General features: G+C 38.5%; 1 protein-coding gene across 5 annotated transcripts in view; it reads left to right on the top strand.

The window, feature by feature from the left end:
• Window positions 1–19,774, top strand: part of GRID1 (glutamate ionotropic receptor delta type subunit 1) — an 859,069-nt gene that overhangs the window by 819,076 nt on the left and 20,219 nt on the right. For 3 of the 5 annotated variants that reach the window (XM_089510585.1, XM_089510586.1, XM_089510584.1), the window contains exons 14-15: window positions 11,806–11,972; window positions 14,829–15,069. In XM_089510585.1, coding sequence (XP_089366711.1) covers window positions 11,806–11,972; window positions 14,829–15,069 — 408 coding nt within the window. Of the gene's footprint in view, window positions 1–11,805; window positions 11,973–14,828; window positions 15,070–15,345; window positions 15,441–19,774 lie in introns of all 5 variants that reach the window. The other 2 variants (XM_089510589.1, XM_089510587.1) reach the window with 2 other exon arrangements.

Genomic DNA, 19,774 nt, shown 5'->3' with positions numbered 1-19,774 from the left:
GATTTCAGGAGTTGAGAAGAATGAGAAGGTTTTCTCCATGACTAGAGTAGAAAATTCCAGAAGGCCACATAACCATCCTAGTGAATCTTAGTGGTTGCTGTCCCTCCAATAAAATCTGACACACAGACCCTTTAAAATAAATCAGTAATTCACCTTGTGTCATTTAGGTAGAGGTAGAATAGGAACCATTATGAATCATATTCTTATATATCTGTGGCACATTGGGAAGATTTTATATAAAAGTTATGATACATCTCAGCTGGATGATATGGTTGAACTCTGCATTTTCACACCATCAATTTTTTCATCCTTGTGGCCTCATGCCTGTGTTAAGGAAATAAAATCTTTAATTGCTACAATTAAAACATAATTCCGAAGGTCAAATTCCATCCCCCAAATACAGTTGGATCTTTATATCTACTAGGGCTCCAGGACTCCTCACGGATACCAAAACTAATGGGTGTTCATTCCCTTATATACATTGTGATTTTAAAAATACATCCCTTACATAAAATGGCAAAACCAAGGTTGACTTTCTGGATATTTTTTTACAAAAAATATTTTCAAGACATGGATGGTTTCTTTCTTTACTTATATCAATAGATCTGGCAAATTTCCCCAAGAAATAAAACTCCTCAAATGTTGTACCCATTTTTTAATAGGGGGAAGGAATGTAATGATCTAGTCCATTAGAACCCAACATGACCTGCTTAATACAAATCTTCATGCAATGCATCTCTTTCTGAAATTAGAAGACTGGATGACTGTGGGTTTGTCTGCATGGATAAAGTTACCTGAATTCTGGGTGCAGGCTATCTTAATAACATCTGCACCTGATTCAAGGCTTCCTTCCTTTAACCCACATTTAAATGACTCACCTTTTGCCTGCTGGGTTCCAGCTGTCTTCATAGCAATAAAGACAGCTGCCTTTACTCATGAGCCATCTGGCACCATGGGCACAAGTCACTCTAAGGTCAGAATATGGTGCTCAACATTAATAGCATAGCTAGGCACCTTGTTCGGTATATTCTGGCTAGTTTAGACCCACCCCCAGAAAAACATGCTCCTGAACAGACTGGATTTTAGCCAGGATATTTGAGAATGGACCATTGTTTTCTGATACAACTTCTTGTTGTTAAAAGACATAGGGAACCTTTGTTTCATTTATTTGTTCTAAAACTTTATCCTAAGACATCATTGATGTAGAAATCTAATTAATCTAAATATAGATACTGTATTAGGTGGTTAGAGCAAAATGAAAGACCTTTATACTGATATCACTTTAAAGGTCATATTTGGCATCCATGGCCAATTATCTATCCCTGTTAAAACTTCAAAGGGAGTTTGCTAAGGTTATATCTTGGCGCCATTGTTTTCAGTTTTTATCTAAATGATAAAGTCAATTTTATATCAGGACCATGATTTTTCTTCCAGTAAAAATAGGTAGCAAAGCTATTTCCTCAGTGCTTCATGCAAACAGCATAATGCTACTATATTCAAATAGGTTTCAGAAGATTACTGAAATAATTTAGTTATTATTGCAGCAAAATTTGCTCAGCTGAAATGATGAGAAAACTAAAATGGTGTTTTTAGCAACAGGTTTGAACCCTGTAAGTGGTCAGTGTTTGGAAAGCTATTGGGGAAAGTGTCAGCTTTTAAGTATATATGGGTGAAGTTTCATCAGTTGGGCTGTTGGACATCACATATTGATTGTGATAAATAGAAGTAATGATTATCAACCACCTAAAGAGATACAGCAAATTCCAGTAGTAGATACTAATAATAATTTCTATGTTAAATTATATTCCTCTGACCAAGTGGTTGATCTTGACAATACTGGATTTAAGTCCCTAAATATATGCTTTAAAAAAACTCAGGAACTACCACACTGCTGCCCTTAACAAGTCCATCTTTACCAAAGAACTGGATACTGCTTTCAAACAGATCTGGCTGTGGAAATTCCCAGGCCTGGATGGTTTTATGGCGGAATTTTATAAACTCCTTAAAGACTGTCTTAATATCCATTTAGTAGTGTGACTAAATGAAATTTTGCTGAAAGTGAAAAGGGTAAAGTGCTACATACTGTAGTTGGAAAACCTCAAAAATTGTGCCGATCCCTAAAACAAATGAATTTTCACCCCTTGAGCAATCCTTTTGGTTGACTGCACTAATTACTTAAGATACCAAATTTTGGTCTTCTATTTTAGCTGTAAGCTTGGATGGGTTCATCACTGACTATATCCACCCAAACCAAATAGGGTTTATGCCCGGGCGTAGACTGTCAGATGCTATCAGGAGAACATTAAACATCATACATTGTGCCCCAAGGGAAGGTACAGAGCTGGTCTCGCTTGATGCCCTTGATATGGTTGAATGGCCCTATATTTTTGGCTTGCTTAGCGAATCTAACTTTGGGATGCCCTTTGTGAACTTGCTTAGGAACCTTTATTGGGGCTCGCGAGCAATTATATACATTAATAAGGAGGACTCGGAACCTGTCATCTTTCAAAGAGGCACTAAACAGAGCTGTCCCTTGTCCCCGCTTCTCTTTGCAATAGTGTTGGAACCTCTGGCAACATTGATTAGAGATAATAACAAGATAGAAAGGACAGAAATTAATAAGACCATGGATAAAATTGGGCTTTACAGAGACAATGTGCTGCTGTACATTAAAAACATACCTGACTCCTTTCAAGAGATTGATAAAATAGTGAAATGGTTTGGCAGGTTTTCTGGGTTCCTAATAAATTATCAAAAGTCTAGGATTCTTTGCCTCAATGCAACCCCTGAAATCTAGCACTCTTGGCAAGGATTAGCACACATACAAATCAACTGCTCAGGTCTAAAGTATATAGGGGGTCATCATCAGAAGTAGGACCTTGGAAAATATGTGGAGTCACTTCACATTTAAAACTAAGTCCAATTAAAGAGAATACTATTAAATTGGTCCACCAATGGTATCTTATCCCAGTCAAACTGGCTTGTATGTCTAGCAATGCCCCCCCCCCTTGTTGGAGGGGTTGTGATGGTAGGGGAACCTTTATACATATGTGGTTCGATTGTCCCTTAGCACATGAATACTGAGCAGGAATTTTGCAGCTAATCTCCAAGATCACTAAGCAAAGCATACAATCATCACCATTCCTGCTCCTGTTCTCCTTTTTTATGGATGAAAATAAAGCCCTGCAACTTAAAAAAAACTTACTGGTTTTGTTTTAGCTGTTGCCAGGCTTGATATTGCTATGAAATGAAAAACTGGGAAGTTGAACATTGCAGGATGGTGGACTAGATTCTGGGACCTGTGTTTAATGGAGAAAATTGCAGACATTAATAACAGAGCGAGATGCTTACATTCTGAATTGACTTTCCACATGATATGGCATCCACTTATTGAATACATCCAGCGAGACTTGGTTTCTAGACATCCCCCAATCATACCTAAATTTTTATGGACAGTTGTCTTCCCGGATTTCTGAATGCACCTTTTGTCTATAATTTCCAAAGACACTGTTGTTTGTTTGTTTTGTTTATTTAATAGCCCATTTTTCATCCGTACGGGGCCCATATGTTAAAGCAATATAACTAGGATAGTCTGAAATACATTTTTTAAAAATTGGACACAATTCACTTTAAAAAACAATTTAAAACAATTAAAAGCATATTAAAACCTCTTACATATTAAGGACCAATGCACTTGTTGCACTGCCACAAGCAGTTAAAAGCTGATGGTCTGGCAGGGGGGTGGACTAGATGGCCCTTGTGGTCTCTTCCAACTCTATGATTCTATGATCCTAAAGAGGAAAGTCTTTGCCTACTGGTGAAGAAACAGCAGGAAAGAGGCCCAATGAACCTCCACTGGCAGAGAGTTTCATAGCTAGGAGCAGCCAACGAGACTTAGTTTCCTCACATGTGGAAATTTGTAAACTGAAATATCTTCCACATATGCATCTGCAGCTGGGGAGGAGCTGTTAAGTTACAATCATTAGAAGCTGCATAAAACACATTTCCTCATTTATTTCTTGCCATTCCTCCCTCATCACTGACAGCCTTCGTTAGTCTTGAATTATTGCTGCCATCAATAATGCCTTTGGTAGACATAAAGATCATAATTACTGGGTTTTATTTGGTACCCATTCAGATTTTTAAATTATCAAGTTATGATGAGTAGGAACTCAGCTCATGAAGAAGCTTTATACTAAATGCAGCTAGTAACTTTGGGTTTTCAGGACAGTATGTAAGCAGTTTTGATTTTTTACACTACAAAACACTAAACTGAGAAATCTGTCTTTTTGAACATGTGCCTTTCTTCTTTTCACCCTCCCATACTATTTAATTGATATTACAGTCTTTTATTATAGAATGGCCTTTATGAAGGCCTGTTTGGACATACAGTTGACCCTTGTTATCCGCTAGGGTATGGTACCAGGACCCCCTGTGAATAACAAAACCAGTGTATGCTCAAGTCTTATTAAATACAATGCCGTAGCAAAATGGTGTCCCTTATATAAAATGGAAAAATCAAGGTTTCATATTTGAAATGTATACTTTTTTGAATATTTTCAAGCCGTGGATACTTGAATCCGTGTATAAAAAAATCTGTGTATAAGGAGGGCCAACTGTATAACTGCTTACCTAATTAGAAGGACACTGCAAGTGGACTCTCTGTATTAAGAAAGAGTCTTCATGGTCACAAATCTGCTGAGGACTTTAGTATACAGGAAATTTTGATGTTTTGTATTTTGGGTGGAATAGGAAAAACTTTTGCAGCTCTTTTAGAATAATTTCCAGGAAGAACAGATCAGGAAAAATCAGTGCTGTTATCATCAGAAAAAGATTTGCCACATTCTGGTGGCAAGGTTTGCTACTTTGGCCAATGCATTTAAGTCAAAGTTAAATTCTAAAATTTCTGTACAAATTAAACTTGACAATTCGTTGAGGCATCTCACTTTGGGAACTATTTTAAACTGCACAATTACAGAGCTATAATTCTAATGGAAATGCCATTGCTGCATCTTATGAAATCCCTTGGTTGACATTTGATGATCCATTAGAGTTTTGTGGCTGAGAATTCTAAATACCTCATGAAGCTGCAAATCCCAGGATTCCATAGGATGGAATTATGACATTTAAAGTGGAGTCATTGTGCCAGCATGATGTAACGGTTTGGGTGTTGGACTGAGTCCCTGGAGACCATGATTTAAACCCCTGCTTGGCAATGGAACCCCGCTGGCTTGGGCAAGTCACACTATCTGGGCCTCAGAGGAAGTCTGTGACAAAAACCCCTGTGAACAAATCTTGCCAAGAAAACTGTGTGATTGATTCACCTTAAGGTTACTATAAGTCAGAAATGACTTGATGACACACAACTAAAACAACAACAACAGAGTTTTGTATTTGTGTCATATGGATGGACACTGGGTTTCTTTTTCTTGGACATTAAATTATTCTAAAGGAAGCTTATAATGTGTTGTTTATCTACTGCTTTTAGGAAATCTTTTACTGTATTGTACATGAATATGATGAGTTTTAACTTAGTATGGAAATGTTAGCATGTTTTATTGCACTGGAGTGTTCTTGTTGTTTACCATGGCTTTGTTCTAAAACAATAAAAATAATAATGTTATGTTCCGCTGAGATGTTTCAGGGCTAGGAAAGGCTTTGTTTGCTTGTCTGGTTTGTTTTGTTGTTGTTGTCGTCGTTTTGAAATTGAAAGACTCTGTGTGTTTTGGAAAGAGCGCTTTCAGGCCTAAAACTGCTGTGGGGGACATAGAAATCTGTCCTCAAAGTCCAGGATGCTATCATTCATTTTGGTGGGATGTTGTTGTTGTTTTGTAAAAAATAATGAGTGGAGGGATGAAAGGCAAAAACGTCTGTCCAAGATGATCAAATATGTGTATGAAGAAAGAGAACTATTCTGGCCGGTGCTAAGAGCTTCCAGAGACTTCTTTCCACTTATTGACCAAAATACCTTACATTTTGAGTTCCTTCTAAATCCTTGGGATGTTTCACGTACAGAGGAACCTGTTGAATGTGCTTCACATTTTGTCTTTGTGACATTTTTGAGGAAGTTTAATCTCTACTCAGGAGAATAAGCTATCATCAGGACAGAATATAGATGAACAGAATGGTTTCCAATTGGCAAAGGGGTCAGGCAAGGCTGAAATTTATCACCCTGTTTAACTTGTAAGATGAACATAAAGCAGGATTAGGCTTAAAGGAAGGAGGTATGAACATTGGAAGAAGGATCAACAATTTAAGATATGCAAACTAATAGCAGAAAATAGCTAATACTTGAAACATTTACTGAAAAATGTACAAAGGCAGTTTTCCAGCTGAACGTTAAAAAAACAAAAATAATAACCACAGATATTGCACATAATTTTAAAGTAGAAGATGAAGCCATTGAAATAGTTAGAGATTTTCCATACCTTGAGTCATTCCCTCATCAGAATCAAGATTGCAGTCAAGAACTCAGAAGAACTCAGCAGGGCAGCTATGAAGGACTAGACAAGCTCCTGAAGTGTAAAAATATAAAAACTAAATACTGGAGTTAGGATTATCAGTTCCATCGTATTTCCCATTTCTATGTATGGTTGGGAAAGCTGGACAATGAAGAAAGGTGATAAGAAGAAAATCAGTTTCTTTGAAATGAGGATCTGGGGAAGAGTTCTATGGATACTGTTGACTGCTAAAAAGACAGATCAGTGGGTCCCAAAGGAAATCTTCATTAGAGGTATACAACTCTCCCTCTCTGTTTTCTTCTCCATTTTTTATTTTGTGATCTTGCCATAACCATGACAGTTAATGCCTCCCAGCCCAGTATAAGGTCAGTGAAGCCACACTAAACAACTGTGCCAGGCACACTGATGATGTAATAATATTGAGTTCCAGGTTGCCAGGATGGTATCCCAGTAAACCGTCAAACTGAGCAATGGGTCAAAGTTCTGAAAGAGGGAGAAGGTGGGCTGGACTGGTCCTAAATAGCTTGAGCTCTGCCCGGCCCATTCTCCTAGCACAGGAGACATATCATGAAAAGGCATGAATCACTAGAAAAGACAAGTATGTCCATGTTGTTTTAAATGTTGGGGATGAGGTGGCTGGGAACATGCCAGGGGACTGGCTGAGAGATTGGCTTATTGATTTGGTTGCAAAGAGATCCTTTGTCTCAAGGTGTAAGAGGAACTGCAGAGGATTTGGAGGGAAGAAAGGAGCAATTAGTGCAGCCATTTAGCTTTGATTGTACTATTATCTGGATCATCCACCTGTCTTAGGTTCTAATTCCTTTTCTCCTGGGAACCTGACCTAGTGTTCATAAAGGTCATCATGACCTCTCAAGAACATGTTGGCTCCAGATATGAAATATGAAAATACAGGAGAGCCCAAATACACCTCAGGGTATGCAGGTTATGCTAAGACGTAACTGTAGGTGCTAGAAGGGGGATGTTTGAAGATATAGAGTACATATCTATTTTATTTATTTACTTATTCCTCCGGCTTTCTGCCAAGTTGGGACCCAGGACAGCAAGGCGGTTCACAGCGCACACACATCAAAACAACACTTTAAAAACAATTAAAATAATCCAATTAAAGCAGTAAATAGTTTTTTTTAAAAAAAAATACATCCTACAAATTTGAAAGGGTAAAACTAATCTATCCCTCCCCCCCCCCCGCAATTTCTCAATAAAACCAGGCCTGCATGGTTTTAAAAAGCTTACTTGACCAAAAAATGTCTTTGCTTGCTGGCGACAGGCCAGCAGGGAGGGAGCCAGCCTAGCCTCCCATGGAAGGGAGTTCCACAGGATAGGAGCAGCCACTGAGAAGGCTCTCTCATGTCCTCACCAAATGAGCTTGGAAAGGTGGTGGGGCCAAGAGAAAGCCTTCTCCTGAGGATCTTAGGGCTCTAGGTGGTTTGTATGGGGAGATACGGTCTCCTGAATAGTCTGGGCCTAAGCCATGTAGGGCTTTATAGGTCATGACCAGCACTTTGAATTGTGCTCGGAAACAAACCAGTAACCAGTGAAACTGTTTCAATACATGAGTTGTATGCTCCCTATAACTATGCACTATCCTTCTTGGTGTAATCACCCAACACTTTTGGTTTCCCCTCTACATTTTTTCTCATCTGAGAAACCACATCCCACATTCATTCATGTACTAAGCAATTATCTTCACTGTATACCATCATCAAGGTTCTTTCCCACCATTATAACCTTCATCATCCTACATATCCACAATAAACAAACTATACAATTTTAAAATGATACATCTATATTACTACATTAATAACTAATAACCCAATCATACACACAACTTATGACAGATTTGATTAGATCCACACATATACACATACATGCACAGGCACACACATGCACAGGCAATACATGCATACACTGATATACATAAGTATATGCAAGGCAAGATATTTTAAAACTAAACAACAGTAGTATTTAGGAGCTAAGTTAACATAATGGCTGACTTCCAACATAGCCTTAAGAGACTGAAATGCACTTATGTCTGTGTTGAGTTGTGATCTGTTTAACGTACTGTGACAAATTGTCATTGTAGGCCTCCAAATGCCAGTGCCACCCATGAGTAAGACAGAAGGCAACAGGCATGGTCAAAACCCTTATTGGTGCCTTATTTGTAGCTCAGATTGTCATTTCAGAACAAAAAGGAGAAATTCTGCCTCATCCACACACAGTCTGTACAGCTGAGATGGAAACAGCAGTGTTCTTCTTGAGGCATTGGCTTGTAATGGAAATGGAATGCCTACGGATGATAATATTTCCCCAAGCACCTGTGGAGCAAATAGGAGACATACTGTAGATATGGGCTATCATTCCTGTCAGCAGACTGCAGGCTCCAGAGAGCTGGTGACAGTAAAAACCCTGAAGCAACAGACAGATACAAAATAGATGAAGCAAACATGTCTGGTGCAACCTTGTGTCTCAGGTTCCATTTGCTCCTGGATTTTGTCTCTATTTTGTGAATTGTAAGTGGAGCTGTGCACCAGCTGGAGTGAAGTAATTTCTCATAGGCTGTACTAGACCTATTACTTGCTGTATTATTTGTAGGCTTGTGCAAAGACATTTTGTTTCCTAAGGCAGAGAAGCAAATGACACCCAGCCCCTTCAATTAAGTCAGTGCATATTTAGCATTCAAAGCCACCAAAGATATTTTGGTACAGGAGGCAGAAAATCTCAAAAACACATCTCCCCATCCCTGGCAGTAAAATATATAACAATACTAAAATAAATAAATAAATAAATAACAGCATGTTACCTGAGGTGGTCAAACTCTCACAATATGTGGCATAGGATTTATGGTGCATATGGATGGAAGCAAGAAAAGTTGCAACTCTCAACATTGCTGTAGTTGTGCATAGGATTACCATTTTGTTTTTGTCTGCACACTTGCACAGTGAATGGACTGGTAATCTGTTGGGAATCCTAGGCCTTCCCTCTTACTCTCAAGCAACTATATTTTTTCAGGGTTTCTTAAAGGAAAGGAAATAATGACAATCTTTTTTAAGAACCAGCATATTTTTATGGCACGTACAAATAGCTGTAGTGCATCTACTTTCCCCTACCACATCATAATGGTTTATAGAATCTTTATCATATAATAATATTGAAACTTCTTATTTACTTATTATGAACAATCAATCAAATATATAATTTAAGAAATCTTCCAGTGTTACACAACACAAGATGCACTCTACTGCACACTAAAAGGTGGGAAGAAATAACTCATATAGCACTGATTTTAATCCCCACTACTGTGGTTGCAGTAAAATTTAGTTGGATTCACCATCCTTTTATTTAGGTATACTATGCTAACACTATAAAGAAAACGAAATTTGCATGTGCCAGTGGGGGACACTGACATTCTTCTATTTAACAATAAGTGTGACTCCTCTGAACCTGATGAGAAAACTCAAAAGTATTGCTAAAATATTAATATTTCGGAAGCGTGTTTATGATAACTCATTTGTTTGTATTAGATTCTCCAGGCCATCTGTTTCTCTGTTCTTTGTACATTCACAAGAGACTTTAAAACATATTAGTTAAATGCACTGGGAAGTCAATGATTACTTTAACCAGTGAAATGATCACCCACCCGAATTCTCTTCCAGAGACCTTGCTTCTATCTTATGTTAACCGAAGTGATTTACATTCATCACACACATCATGCACTCACTGTTTGGAATCCCAATTAAGGTTGACATTTGCAGACAAGCTTGTGTAGGTGTGTACTAATATAAGTCAATATTAGCCACAAGTGAAACTAGAGGGAGGGTACAACTTTTTCCCTCTACCATGACATTAGACAAAAGCCTTCCTCTGATTAGCTCACTGTTTTCCAGGATTCCAATAGTTGAGGCACATTGTTTTTCTGAAATAAAACTGAAGGCACCATTAATTCTCACACCTGCAAAGCTTTACTTTGTCACAGTAAAGACCTCTACAGGTTTTAAATTAAGAATCAAATAATATTATTGAATTTGTTAATCTAGCCAACTGTAAATATAAAGTAATTACACTTTAGGAGTAGCAAAGTAGCGATGAGTGAATTCAAAACTGAACAAATATTTACAAGCTTTCTTAGCCAGGATTCAGAACAAACTCACTCCTTCCTTGGGAGTTCTTTCTCAACTTCCAATTGTGGCTTTTTGACTTGGCTGAGGGAGGTGTAGCCAACATATTTTTTCTGCAGCATGTACAAAAGCTGATGTGTATTGCCTCTAGGACCCTCCAAGGGATGCCCAAACTGTTCAAAATGCTAAAGAACCCACCTATGACTAGGGGTCTACTTCTGATTTCAAAAGCTAGTTTTTTAAAAAATAAAAAGTCACAAAGTGAAGGAATGCAACTTATTTCAAAGGTGAATTTCCACTCCTGAGGACTTGCAAGAGTAGCAATTCATCCTTTGTTTGGCCAGAAAAAAAAAGTGGACTGAGGAGTCCAGAGAGGATGAAGATGTCAAAGACACTTCTGCTTTACATATACTATGTCAGTGTTCTTTCTGATAGCAATTATGCCAGATAAGCAATCTGCCTCATTCCTCCATTCAGTAGCTATTAGCCATGATAGGTAAAGAGAAGCTTCATGTGCATGTGATGTATACTTGTTGAATACCAAATTTTGGGGGGAAACAACAGGAAAATACTATTGCCATGGTTCCTTGATTATAAATCTTCAGAGACATCTTGCTGACTGTTGTTGGGAATAGAAAGATGAACTGCATGGCCCATGGTCTGGCTACAAAGGCATTTCTTCGTTTTTTTAATGCACATCTGAAATGCACATTCCAATGCTGACTAACCAGTAGAAGTCACTTCTCAAGTCTGTTTCAAAAATTGAGTTGTCCAAAGTGTCCTTCTGCCTTAAATTTTTTGCAGCTGCAGCCTTGGAAGTAAATTCAAGAAGATGTTTGTGAGAATTCTTTTTGTTGGGAATGTTATGAAATTATACACACACACACACACACACACATGACACTTGTGTTCCATATCTTTCCATAGCTTATACTGCCATAAAGAATAAAGTACTTTTACTTACAATGAAAATGAAAGGTGAGTTTGGAATGTCAACAGTCTGACATAATTTGTGTGAAAGTTTTGCGGGAGTCTTAAATAATTTCTATGTTGCAGTGAAAATTATCTCTGTTCAGAAACTGAGAATTGCAAAATTCTGTCATGGAGCTGAGAGTGTACTTAGAATTTCTAGGAGGACATACCCAAGACTGAGAAATACTTTCAGGGTTCAATTTAAAAATAAAATAAAATTGCTGTTATTTTCACAGGCAAAGAAAGGCAACTATGCATTCTTGTGGGATGTTGCAGTAGTGGAATATGCAGCATTGACAGATGATGAATGTTCTGTGACAGTCATCGGAAACAGCATCAGTAGCAAAGGATATGGAATAGCACTCCAACATGGCAGTCCATACAGGGATCTCTTCTCCCAAAGGTAATAGAAAACTGGCCTAACTTCAGTTACTTCTCATTGTTAAACCAAGGGTCCTGGTATTTAGAGGCTTGAACATGAACTTGTTCATGGTGGATTGGTTTCAGGACCAGTTTCTCAACTTGGAAGCTAATTAGGCTCAGCTCTGGTTAGTACTTGGATGGGAAACTGCCAACAAATGACAGATATTGGGTATATTTCAGGGGACGGAATTGGCAAAACCACCTTTGAGTAATTCCTTGCCTAAGAAAACCATATGAAACTCATGGGAATGACATAAGTGAAAGGCAACTTGAAGTCATGCACACATTCGAGTCAGTACTTTTCACAGTTTTTATGGCATGCTAAATGGCCCCAGAAGCAACACAACTTTTCCCCAGTGGAACTTGCAGCAATATTAATGAGCATGGGGGCTTTACTATGCAGTATTACACCAGAACCCCATTGAAATACATTATTAAATTTTTTACAATAGACATATTTACTTATATTTGAAGTAGTTTGCTTAAACAAACTTGGGTGTAGGGAACCAACTGATAACCCTTGGATGGGTGCTATTTGTGGCTATTATGGTTACGCTTTAAAGGAAAAGTTTGAAGCTCTGCTTCATGGTGACGATTACTGCAACCAGCTGGTCCAGCTGGCAACATCAAGCACATTTGTTATTACAGTACCACTTTCTCTGTGCAACTACTAATGGGACTTCCAACCAAATATCAGAAGAAAAGCAAAGTGGGGGGAAAACTGAATAGAAGGCTCCTGTCCCTAAATCCATGTTACAGGTCTTTACAAGAGGGGCAACAGCAACTATTTTGCAACTGCTAATGTTCTCTTCCACCTCTCCCTGGTCACCAGAAGAGGATGCAGTCTATTGCTTTTTCTCATGAAGCAAACTCATGTACAGCTTGATGTTGAGGGCAAACCTCTGGGTGTTCATTGGAAGGGGTTTTTACTTCAGTCACTTCTAGTTTATGTCATTGAATGCTGTATACTACTGCAGCATCAAATATTTCATTATTAGTGTATCCACAAAAGCAAACCTTTCCCCATTTCAGAACACATCCTAATAATGGAGTATGGTTCAGTCACCATACTCTTGCATAGCAATCCCTAACTGGAGCTGCAATAAATAAATAAATATCACATTGAAAGCTGTTACACAACAAGACTGCCTTAAGAAATTTCCTTGCATCTCTTCAGTGTGTATTGTGTATCCACAGTTAGGGCTTGATTGGTATGCTATTTGCAGTTGTACACCCATACAAGTCCGACGTACAGCTAGGTAGCATTTGCAAACTACTGCTTATAATTTGCTTTTCAATGTCATGTTACACGTGTGAGCAGTTACAGTATTATTCATAATGCTGTCACTTCTTTCACAAAATCCATTGCTCTTATGAAGTGTGTTTCAGCAATTGAAGTATTTTACATCTAGGGATGTAAATATCATTGTTTCATGTAAAAAGAAATAGTTTGAAAAATTCCTTGATGACTGAGATTGTAAATCTTTTTGCACATTTTTCAACGATATTTCACACTTTGGGATTTTTTTTTTGGGGGGGGGGACAACCTTGGAACAAAAAAGGATTGACTGGCATCTTGTTAGTAAGGTGTCTAATGACATCACAGCTCACTGTTTTTGTGACTGCTTGAAACAGAATTCTATTCTTACCATGCAGCAACAAAAGCTTTCCCCAAGTACAGTGGTCCTTTCCCTTACGTGGGGGATCCATTCTGGACCCCAGCTTAAGGGAAATTCTGTGTATGCTTGAGCCCTATTAAAAGTAATGGGGCTTGTACCCACAGCGGCGCATGGAGGCACTCGCCATAGGTGTGTGTCCCATTGTTCTTTCTGGTGTGCAGCAATGCTTCTTCCGGCATAGCTTTCAGCATATGCTGAAAGCCACGTATATCATGCTCACATATGATGTGGGCACACTGTACCACCTTGTTTTTCAATCCCCATCCCTGCAACATGGCCATTTCCAGCTTTTCCAAGATCAAGGGACATCAGCAGCAATGCATCCAGCTGTTTACTTTTAGCTGTAACAGGTGCCATCTGAAATCTCCAGGGGTCCACACAGATTACTTCCTTGCAATGCATCCAGCTGAAGAGGAAAATGGTGGACACATCACCACTGATCACTGATCCCCTTACTCTATGATAACCATGTTGGAAGGAGGCTGTCTAGCTTGCAAAGAACATTTAAGAGAGTACTACAGCAACTTAATTATGTGAGACATGTCCATCTCCCCATACAAAATCTGGTATCATGTTATTCAGAGAGGATTTTTTAGTGCAAAAATGAATATTGATAAACATATCTTACATTCCCCACAAAACAGTGTATTTTGCAAAACTTGCACTGTTTTCTAGGCAAAAGGCTTGGTTTTTTAAAATATTTTTCCCCCAAAAGAAATTTTTGTAAAGAAATTTTCACAAAACAAAGCCCAAAATGTGAAAAATCATGCAAGGTTTTACTGTTTTCTCAGTAGAGTTTTGGGGTGTGCTGAGTCACACTTTCTCATCAGATATGAGAAAACCTGCAGGTCTTTATATCCTCAGCCATGTCCATGTTGTTTTCTGAACAGTGTCACCCCCCAAATTTTCTTGATCTCTGAATTTGTCACAATTTGTGAACAGGATCTCAGCTATATTTCTATATTTCATTTCATTTTGCAGCTTTCTGAATCTCATGTTACTGTCATTGATTTTTGTGGAACTTTTGAGAGTTCAAGTCTCATTCATTGTGCAACTGGCATAGCCTTTGTTTGGTAATATTCAGTCACAAATTTCCTATCTGTAAATTTTCTCAGCGGAAAAATAATGTCTTTTGCTCTCTTAAATAATTTCTGCAGGATTTTAGAATTACAAGAAGCAGGATACTTGGATGTATTTAAAGAGAAATGGTGGCCTCGGATGGGACGCTGCGACTTGAACAGCCATACCAATGCACAGACAGATGGGAAGGCCTTGAAGCTTCACAGTTTTGCAGGGGTCTTCTGCATTTTGGCAGTAGGCCTGCTCTTGGCCTGTTTGGTGGCAGCCCTGGAGTTGTGGTGGAGCAGCAACCGTTGTCATCAAGAAACACCAAAAGAGGTCCATAACTTTTATTCTTATCACAATTAGGGGTGGAAAGTATAAAATCACACAGAGTGGGGAAGGAGAGGAAACTAAAGCTGTGGAAATTCTAAGTGCTTTCTCACAACTCAGCTCACTAGACTATGAACAAAGATAACTGCCTTTAAATACATTTTTTTAAAAAAAGTTATATCTTTTATATCTCTATATATATTAAAAATCCCTAATGTTTGTGTTTTATGGGAGGTACCAAAATGACAGCTCTGGCAACTAAAGTCCTGTATTTATTTATAGAGCAGATACAGCCTGGGCAGCAGCAGCACTGCAAATATTCCCACATTGCCCCACCATTGTGCCTCAACTTTGCCATGGAGAGACCATCTTTAGGGGTAAGAGAGTAGCCCAGGGACCATGCCTTTGGCCCCTCTGTTAAGAATGGCAGACAAGGATGTTTAGAGCTGCCTTAAATTCACATAAACAACACTTCTTATTCCTTCAGAAGCAAACCCATGCCTAGCTCACATTTGTCTGCTGGCCAATTAGAGAACTGCCAAGTTGGTGCCAATGTCATACATCCATAAATGCAAAGAGCTCAAAAAATGTTACAGCTTGTCTCCAGCCTCTAAAACGGGACTATTTTTTTAAATGTCATTTTTGTATTTCTGGGTTCATATCATAGTACCCAACCAGCAAGACAGAAAAATCCCCCCTTTCAAGAGCTTAATCAGTAATTTTTGCAGTTCCAGGGTAGCAATAAGAACATGAGGTTAGTGGGCTATCACATGCAGTTGGCAAGCTATGTTCCCTTTAATGGATGTTCTGCAAGCCTTTAACACCATCGGTTTTGGGGGGAGAAATGTAAGCCATTTAAAGTGAGGGTGGCGTGTTATTTGACTGCAGCTTCCATTTCATATTTATAGTTATGATGGCTAGTCTTGATAGGAGATGAGATATAGAAATAGTACTTGCAAATATTTGAAAAAAAAGTTTTTAAAAATGTTTTTTAAAGTATTGAGAAACTCTAATGAAAAGAATTATGGACTGATGAGAATATTTGCCATTCTGGAGACATTCTGTGCAAATTCATATGTGGTGGTTTTGCACAGAAAACAGCACTTTCTACATATGGAAAATAATAAATGGAAAATAATAATTCAGTGTAGATATTTTATTCCTCTGCAGAAAAATGCTGTTTTCTATGCAAATCATCCATGTGTGAATTTTACACTGAATAAATTCCCAATTACAGCATTACAGCAGGAATTAATATTTGGCATTGAAATATTATTTTCCATGTAGAAAATGCTATTTTGTAGACAGATGACTTTATTCCATTCATTAACAACAAAAATTAATCATGAAGACCTCATGAGTGGTTGATGTCTCCCCACATACACACCTTCCCTCTTTCTAAAAATAATACTCTTCAGCATTAAGCACATGACTTTTAGTTAAAGCATCTCTTATGGAATGAATATGAAATTGCCTGCTATCAAAGGTTTTCCTCACACGTATTTCAAAGCAATAATAATCAGCTTGTCACAGACATATCTTGCAAGAAAGACAGCATCTGTTTGCATCAATTAAAATCTTTAACAGCCTTACCTCTCAGAGAGGCTTTGAGACATCAAGGCACTAGAACTTTCTTTTATCTTGAACAGATGTTTTGTACTACAGAGTTACAGCAGCAGCCACACCCAGCAGGGGGACAATATAAACCCATCACATCCCATTTTTATTTCTCTAGTTGCCAGGAGTATTGCAATAATTGACATATATATAGTGGTTTGAGTGTTTGACTTGGACTCCTGGGAGAATAGAGTTTGACTCTCTGCTGACTGATGGAAACCCACTGGATGACACTCATCCTTAGAAAAAGGCAGTGGCAAGCCTCCGCTGAATAAATCTTGCCAAGAAACCCCTGTGATAGGTTAGAGTTGATTTGAAGCTGCTTAACAACAACAACATCACAACTGGGCAGAGAATGAGAAAAGGAAAGAATCAGAGTGATTTATCATGAACATTCCACTTGTTTTTATTCACTATTTGTCCATTCAATTTGTCCTTCAAGTGTTCAGTACTTTGCTTTGAGTGTCAGAACAGGGATTCCGTTTGTATGTATTCTTTTCTCCATAAAATGAAGTTTTATTTGGTAGGAAAATAGCTCTGCTCAGTTGCTCATGCAGCCGGGATTGTCATGAGCTCATTCTTCATTTGTAAGGAAATGATGTGTAGAAGGTTCTGTCTATGCACAGCTACATGTTAATATGAAGACCAAAACCTATAGTTCTCTCAGTTGACAGATTAACCAACTAAATCTGAAATGGATTGGAGTAAAAATCTTCACAGCCAGTCCTGGGGATGTTCCTCTGGAAGCATTGTCAGAGAGGGTATAAACAGAACGGATGTTTATGTCCAAAATATCTAGAGGGTTGAAAAGTCCCCCACATAGTACAACTTTCCCCACAAAGCAAGCATTGGCCGGGTGCAAATTAAATCAGGAAATGAGTTAAATTCTTTTTTGTCCCACCTTCAGCCCTAGTCTACATCTACATATGGCTGGTGCTCCATGATTTTGATCACAAATTTCTTTCATCAAATTTAGTTTGGTCCTTCCTTCTCAATAAATATATAGAGTACCCATACTGTGCAATCTTATGCTTGCTCACATGTAAAACAACTGAAGAAAATTGGATTTTCTATTGAGCAAACTTTCCTATGATCAATCTGAGTTATTAGTAGGGGCATTCTTAATTAATGAAGGCAAAATTAGAAGTTAAAATTACACTTGCACACACACACACACACACACACACACACACACACACTACATTGGCTCTGGATTGCTCAGTAAAGATAGTAAAAATTTAAGCAGGATGACCTTTCTGTTTACACATTTTTCCTTATAAAATACTAAGTTATCTCCCATTCTCAGTTCCTTCACTTTCTTGTGATGGGCTTTTTTGTGACATGCACATGTATATAAACTTAATCATTTAATTGGTTTAAATGCAGACAATTAATTCTTTGATTGCTTGACAGTGTCAGTTAATAAGCTTGACAATTTTTGGTATAGGTTTTTTATTCTGTAGTTTTCATGGCCACTTCTAAAACAATAGGTTCTGTCTGGAGAATGAACATTTCTAAATTATCCAATTTAGGGAGCCGTGGTGGTGCAGTGATTAAATTCCGGCACTACAGCAACCCACTCACAAGGTTATGGGTTCAATTCTAGCCAGAGGCTCCAGGGTCAACTCAGTCTGGCATCTTTCTGAGGTCGCTAAATGAGTGCCCCGCTTGTTGGGGGCAATTAGCTTACACATTGTAAACTGCTTAGGGACTGCTTAGTTCAGTATGAAGCAGTATAGAAATGTAGCTAATATTGCTATTGCTAACTTGGTACTCATACACAGTGGACACATAGTGTTTACTTAATTTGAAGAAAACACATAGATGAATATGTTTTACATGGTCCTGAATCTTTTGTTTGCAGCACTAATATAAAAGAATGTCACTGTTAAAAACAGTTTTGACATGTGATATTCAGAATGTCAAACCTAAATAAAATTCTTACAAACAACCCAGATTTTTCTAGTGGCTTAAACTTGTTTTTTTAAAACAACAGTCTTCCATCTACTTATAGCCACATTATGTTCTCTATAAGGCCCAGGACAGACTGGCGCTTTGTGCCAACTTGGACCCGAACTAAGGTTGTCTGAGGGCTGAGCATTGACACGCTCCAAGCCCTTCTTGTGGCACCATCTTGGTACGCACCCAACCAAACAGGGCATGTCATGATGACATTGCTCATGTGCAGCGTCCAAATTGTGCTGTATACGAGGGGCATCATAAGGCCACGCCATGGCCCTTATGGCGTACCTGTTGCGCCGGGAATAGGAGTCGCAAAATGCAGCAGGCCGGGGCATGGTGTCCAGTTGCTGCATCCCCAACCCAGTGATTCTAGGGGCGGGTTGTCTGTCGGGCTGTCTGTCAAGCTCCATAGTCTCCTAGCATAGCATCACTTCCTGGAAGGAATAAACTCTTCTAGAACATGGCCCCATGGCCCAAAAATCCCACAAAAAACTACTTCCTGGAATACCATTAGATCACCTTATACTATAAAGCTCTCTGTGTGTGTGTGTGTGTGTGTGTGTGTGTGTGTGTGTATGAGAGAGAGATCTTCCCATCTTTGAATCCAGCAGAGTTGGCTTGTGTGTCCCTAGACTTCAGCACAGCTAGCTCTACTGGGGACAGTATAGAGATTATTATTTGCCTAAACATTTGTGGTAGAATGTTCTCCCTCCCTCCCATATACAAAGACACACACACAGAGACAGATATATGTATACACCTATACACACCAACTATCAACTAGTAATGGGTTTCACTTGTAAGGTGTTCTAACTAAGTATCCTATTACTGTTTCCTTTCACTTAGGAAGAGAACTATTCTGTCCTTCTTTAGTATTCTTCCTCACAGAAATTCTACTTATATTTCTTTGTTTGCTTGATTCATACCTGAAATTCTAGTAGTGTTTCTGATTGTTCCTAGTTTGCTGAATGCTTTGGAAACTGCAGCTTTGCTGCTATGACTATCTCTTTGTATCAAGGTCTGAATGCTGATTGCTAAGCAGTCCTTAACAGTTCTAACAGTCCACTCCTAAGAACATCTTTGCCTTCAACCATGCTCACTTACCTCTCTAATAGTGCAGAATGACAATCAG

Source organism: Sceloporus occidentalis, unplaced genomic scaffold (genome assembly GCF_023333645.1).
Source record: "Sceloporus occidentalis isolate IW3139 unplaced genomic scaffold, rSceOcc1.0.p SCAF_2, whole genome shotgun sequence".
In the NCBI taxonomy this organism is placed as follows: domain Eukaryota; kingdom Metazoa; phylum Chordata; class Lepidosauria; order Squamata; family Phrynosomatidae; genus Sceloporus; species Sceloporus occidentalis.
The sequence above is the reverse complement of the archived record's forward strand: the minus strand, read 5'-3'. Positions and strand labels throughout refer to the sequence as shown.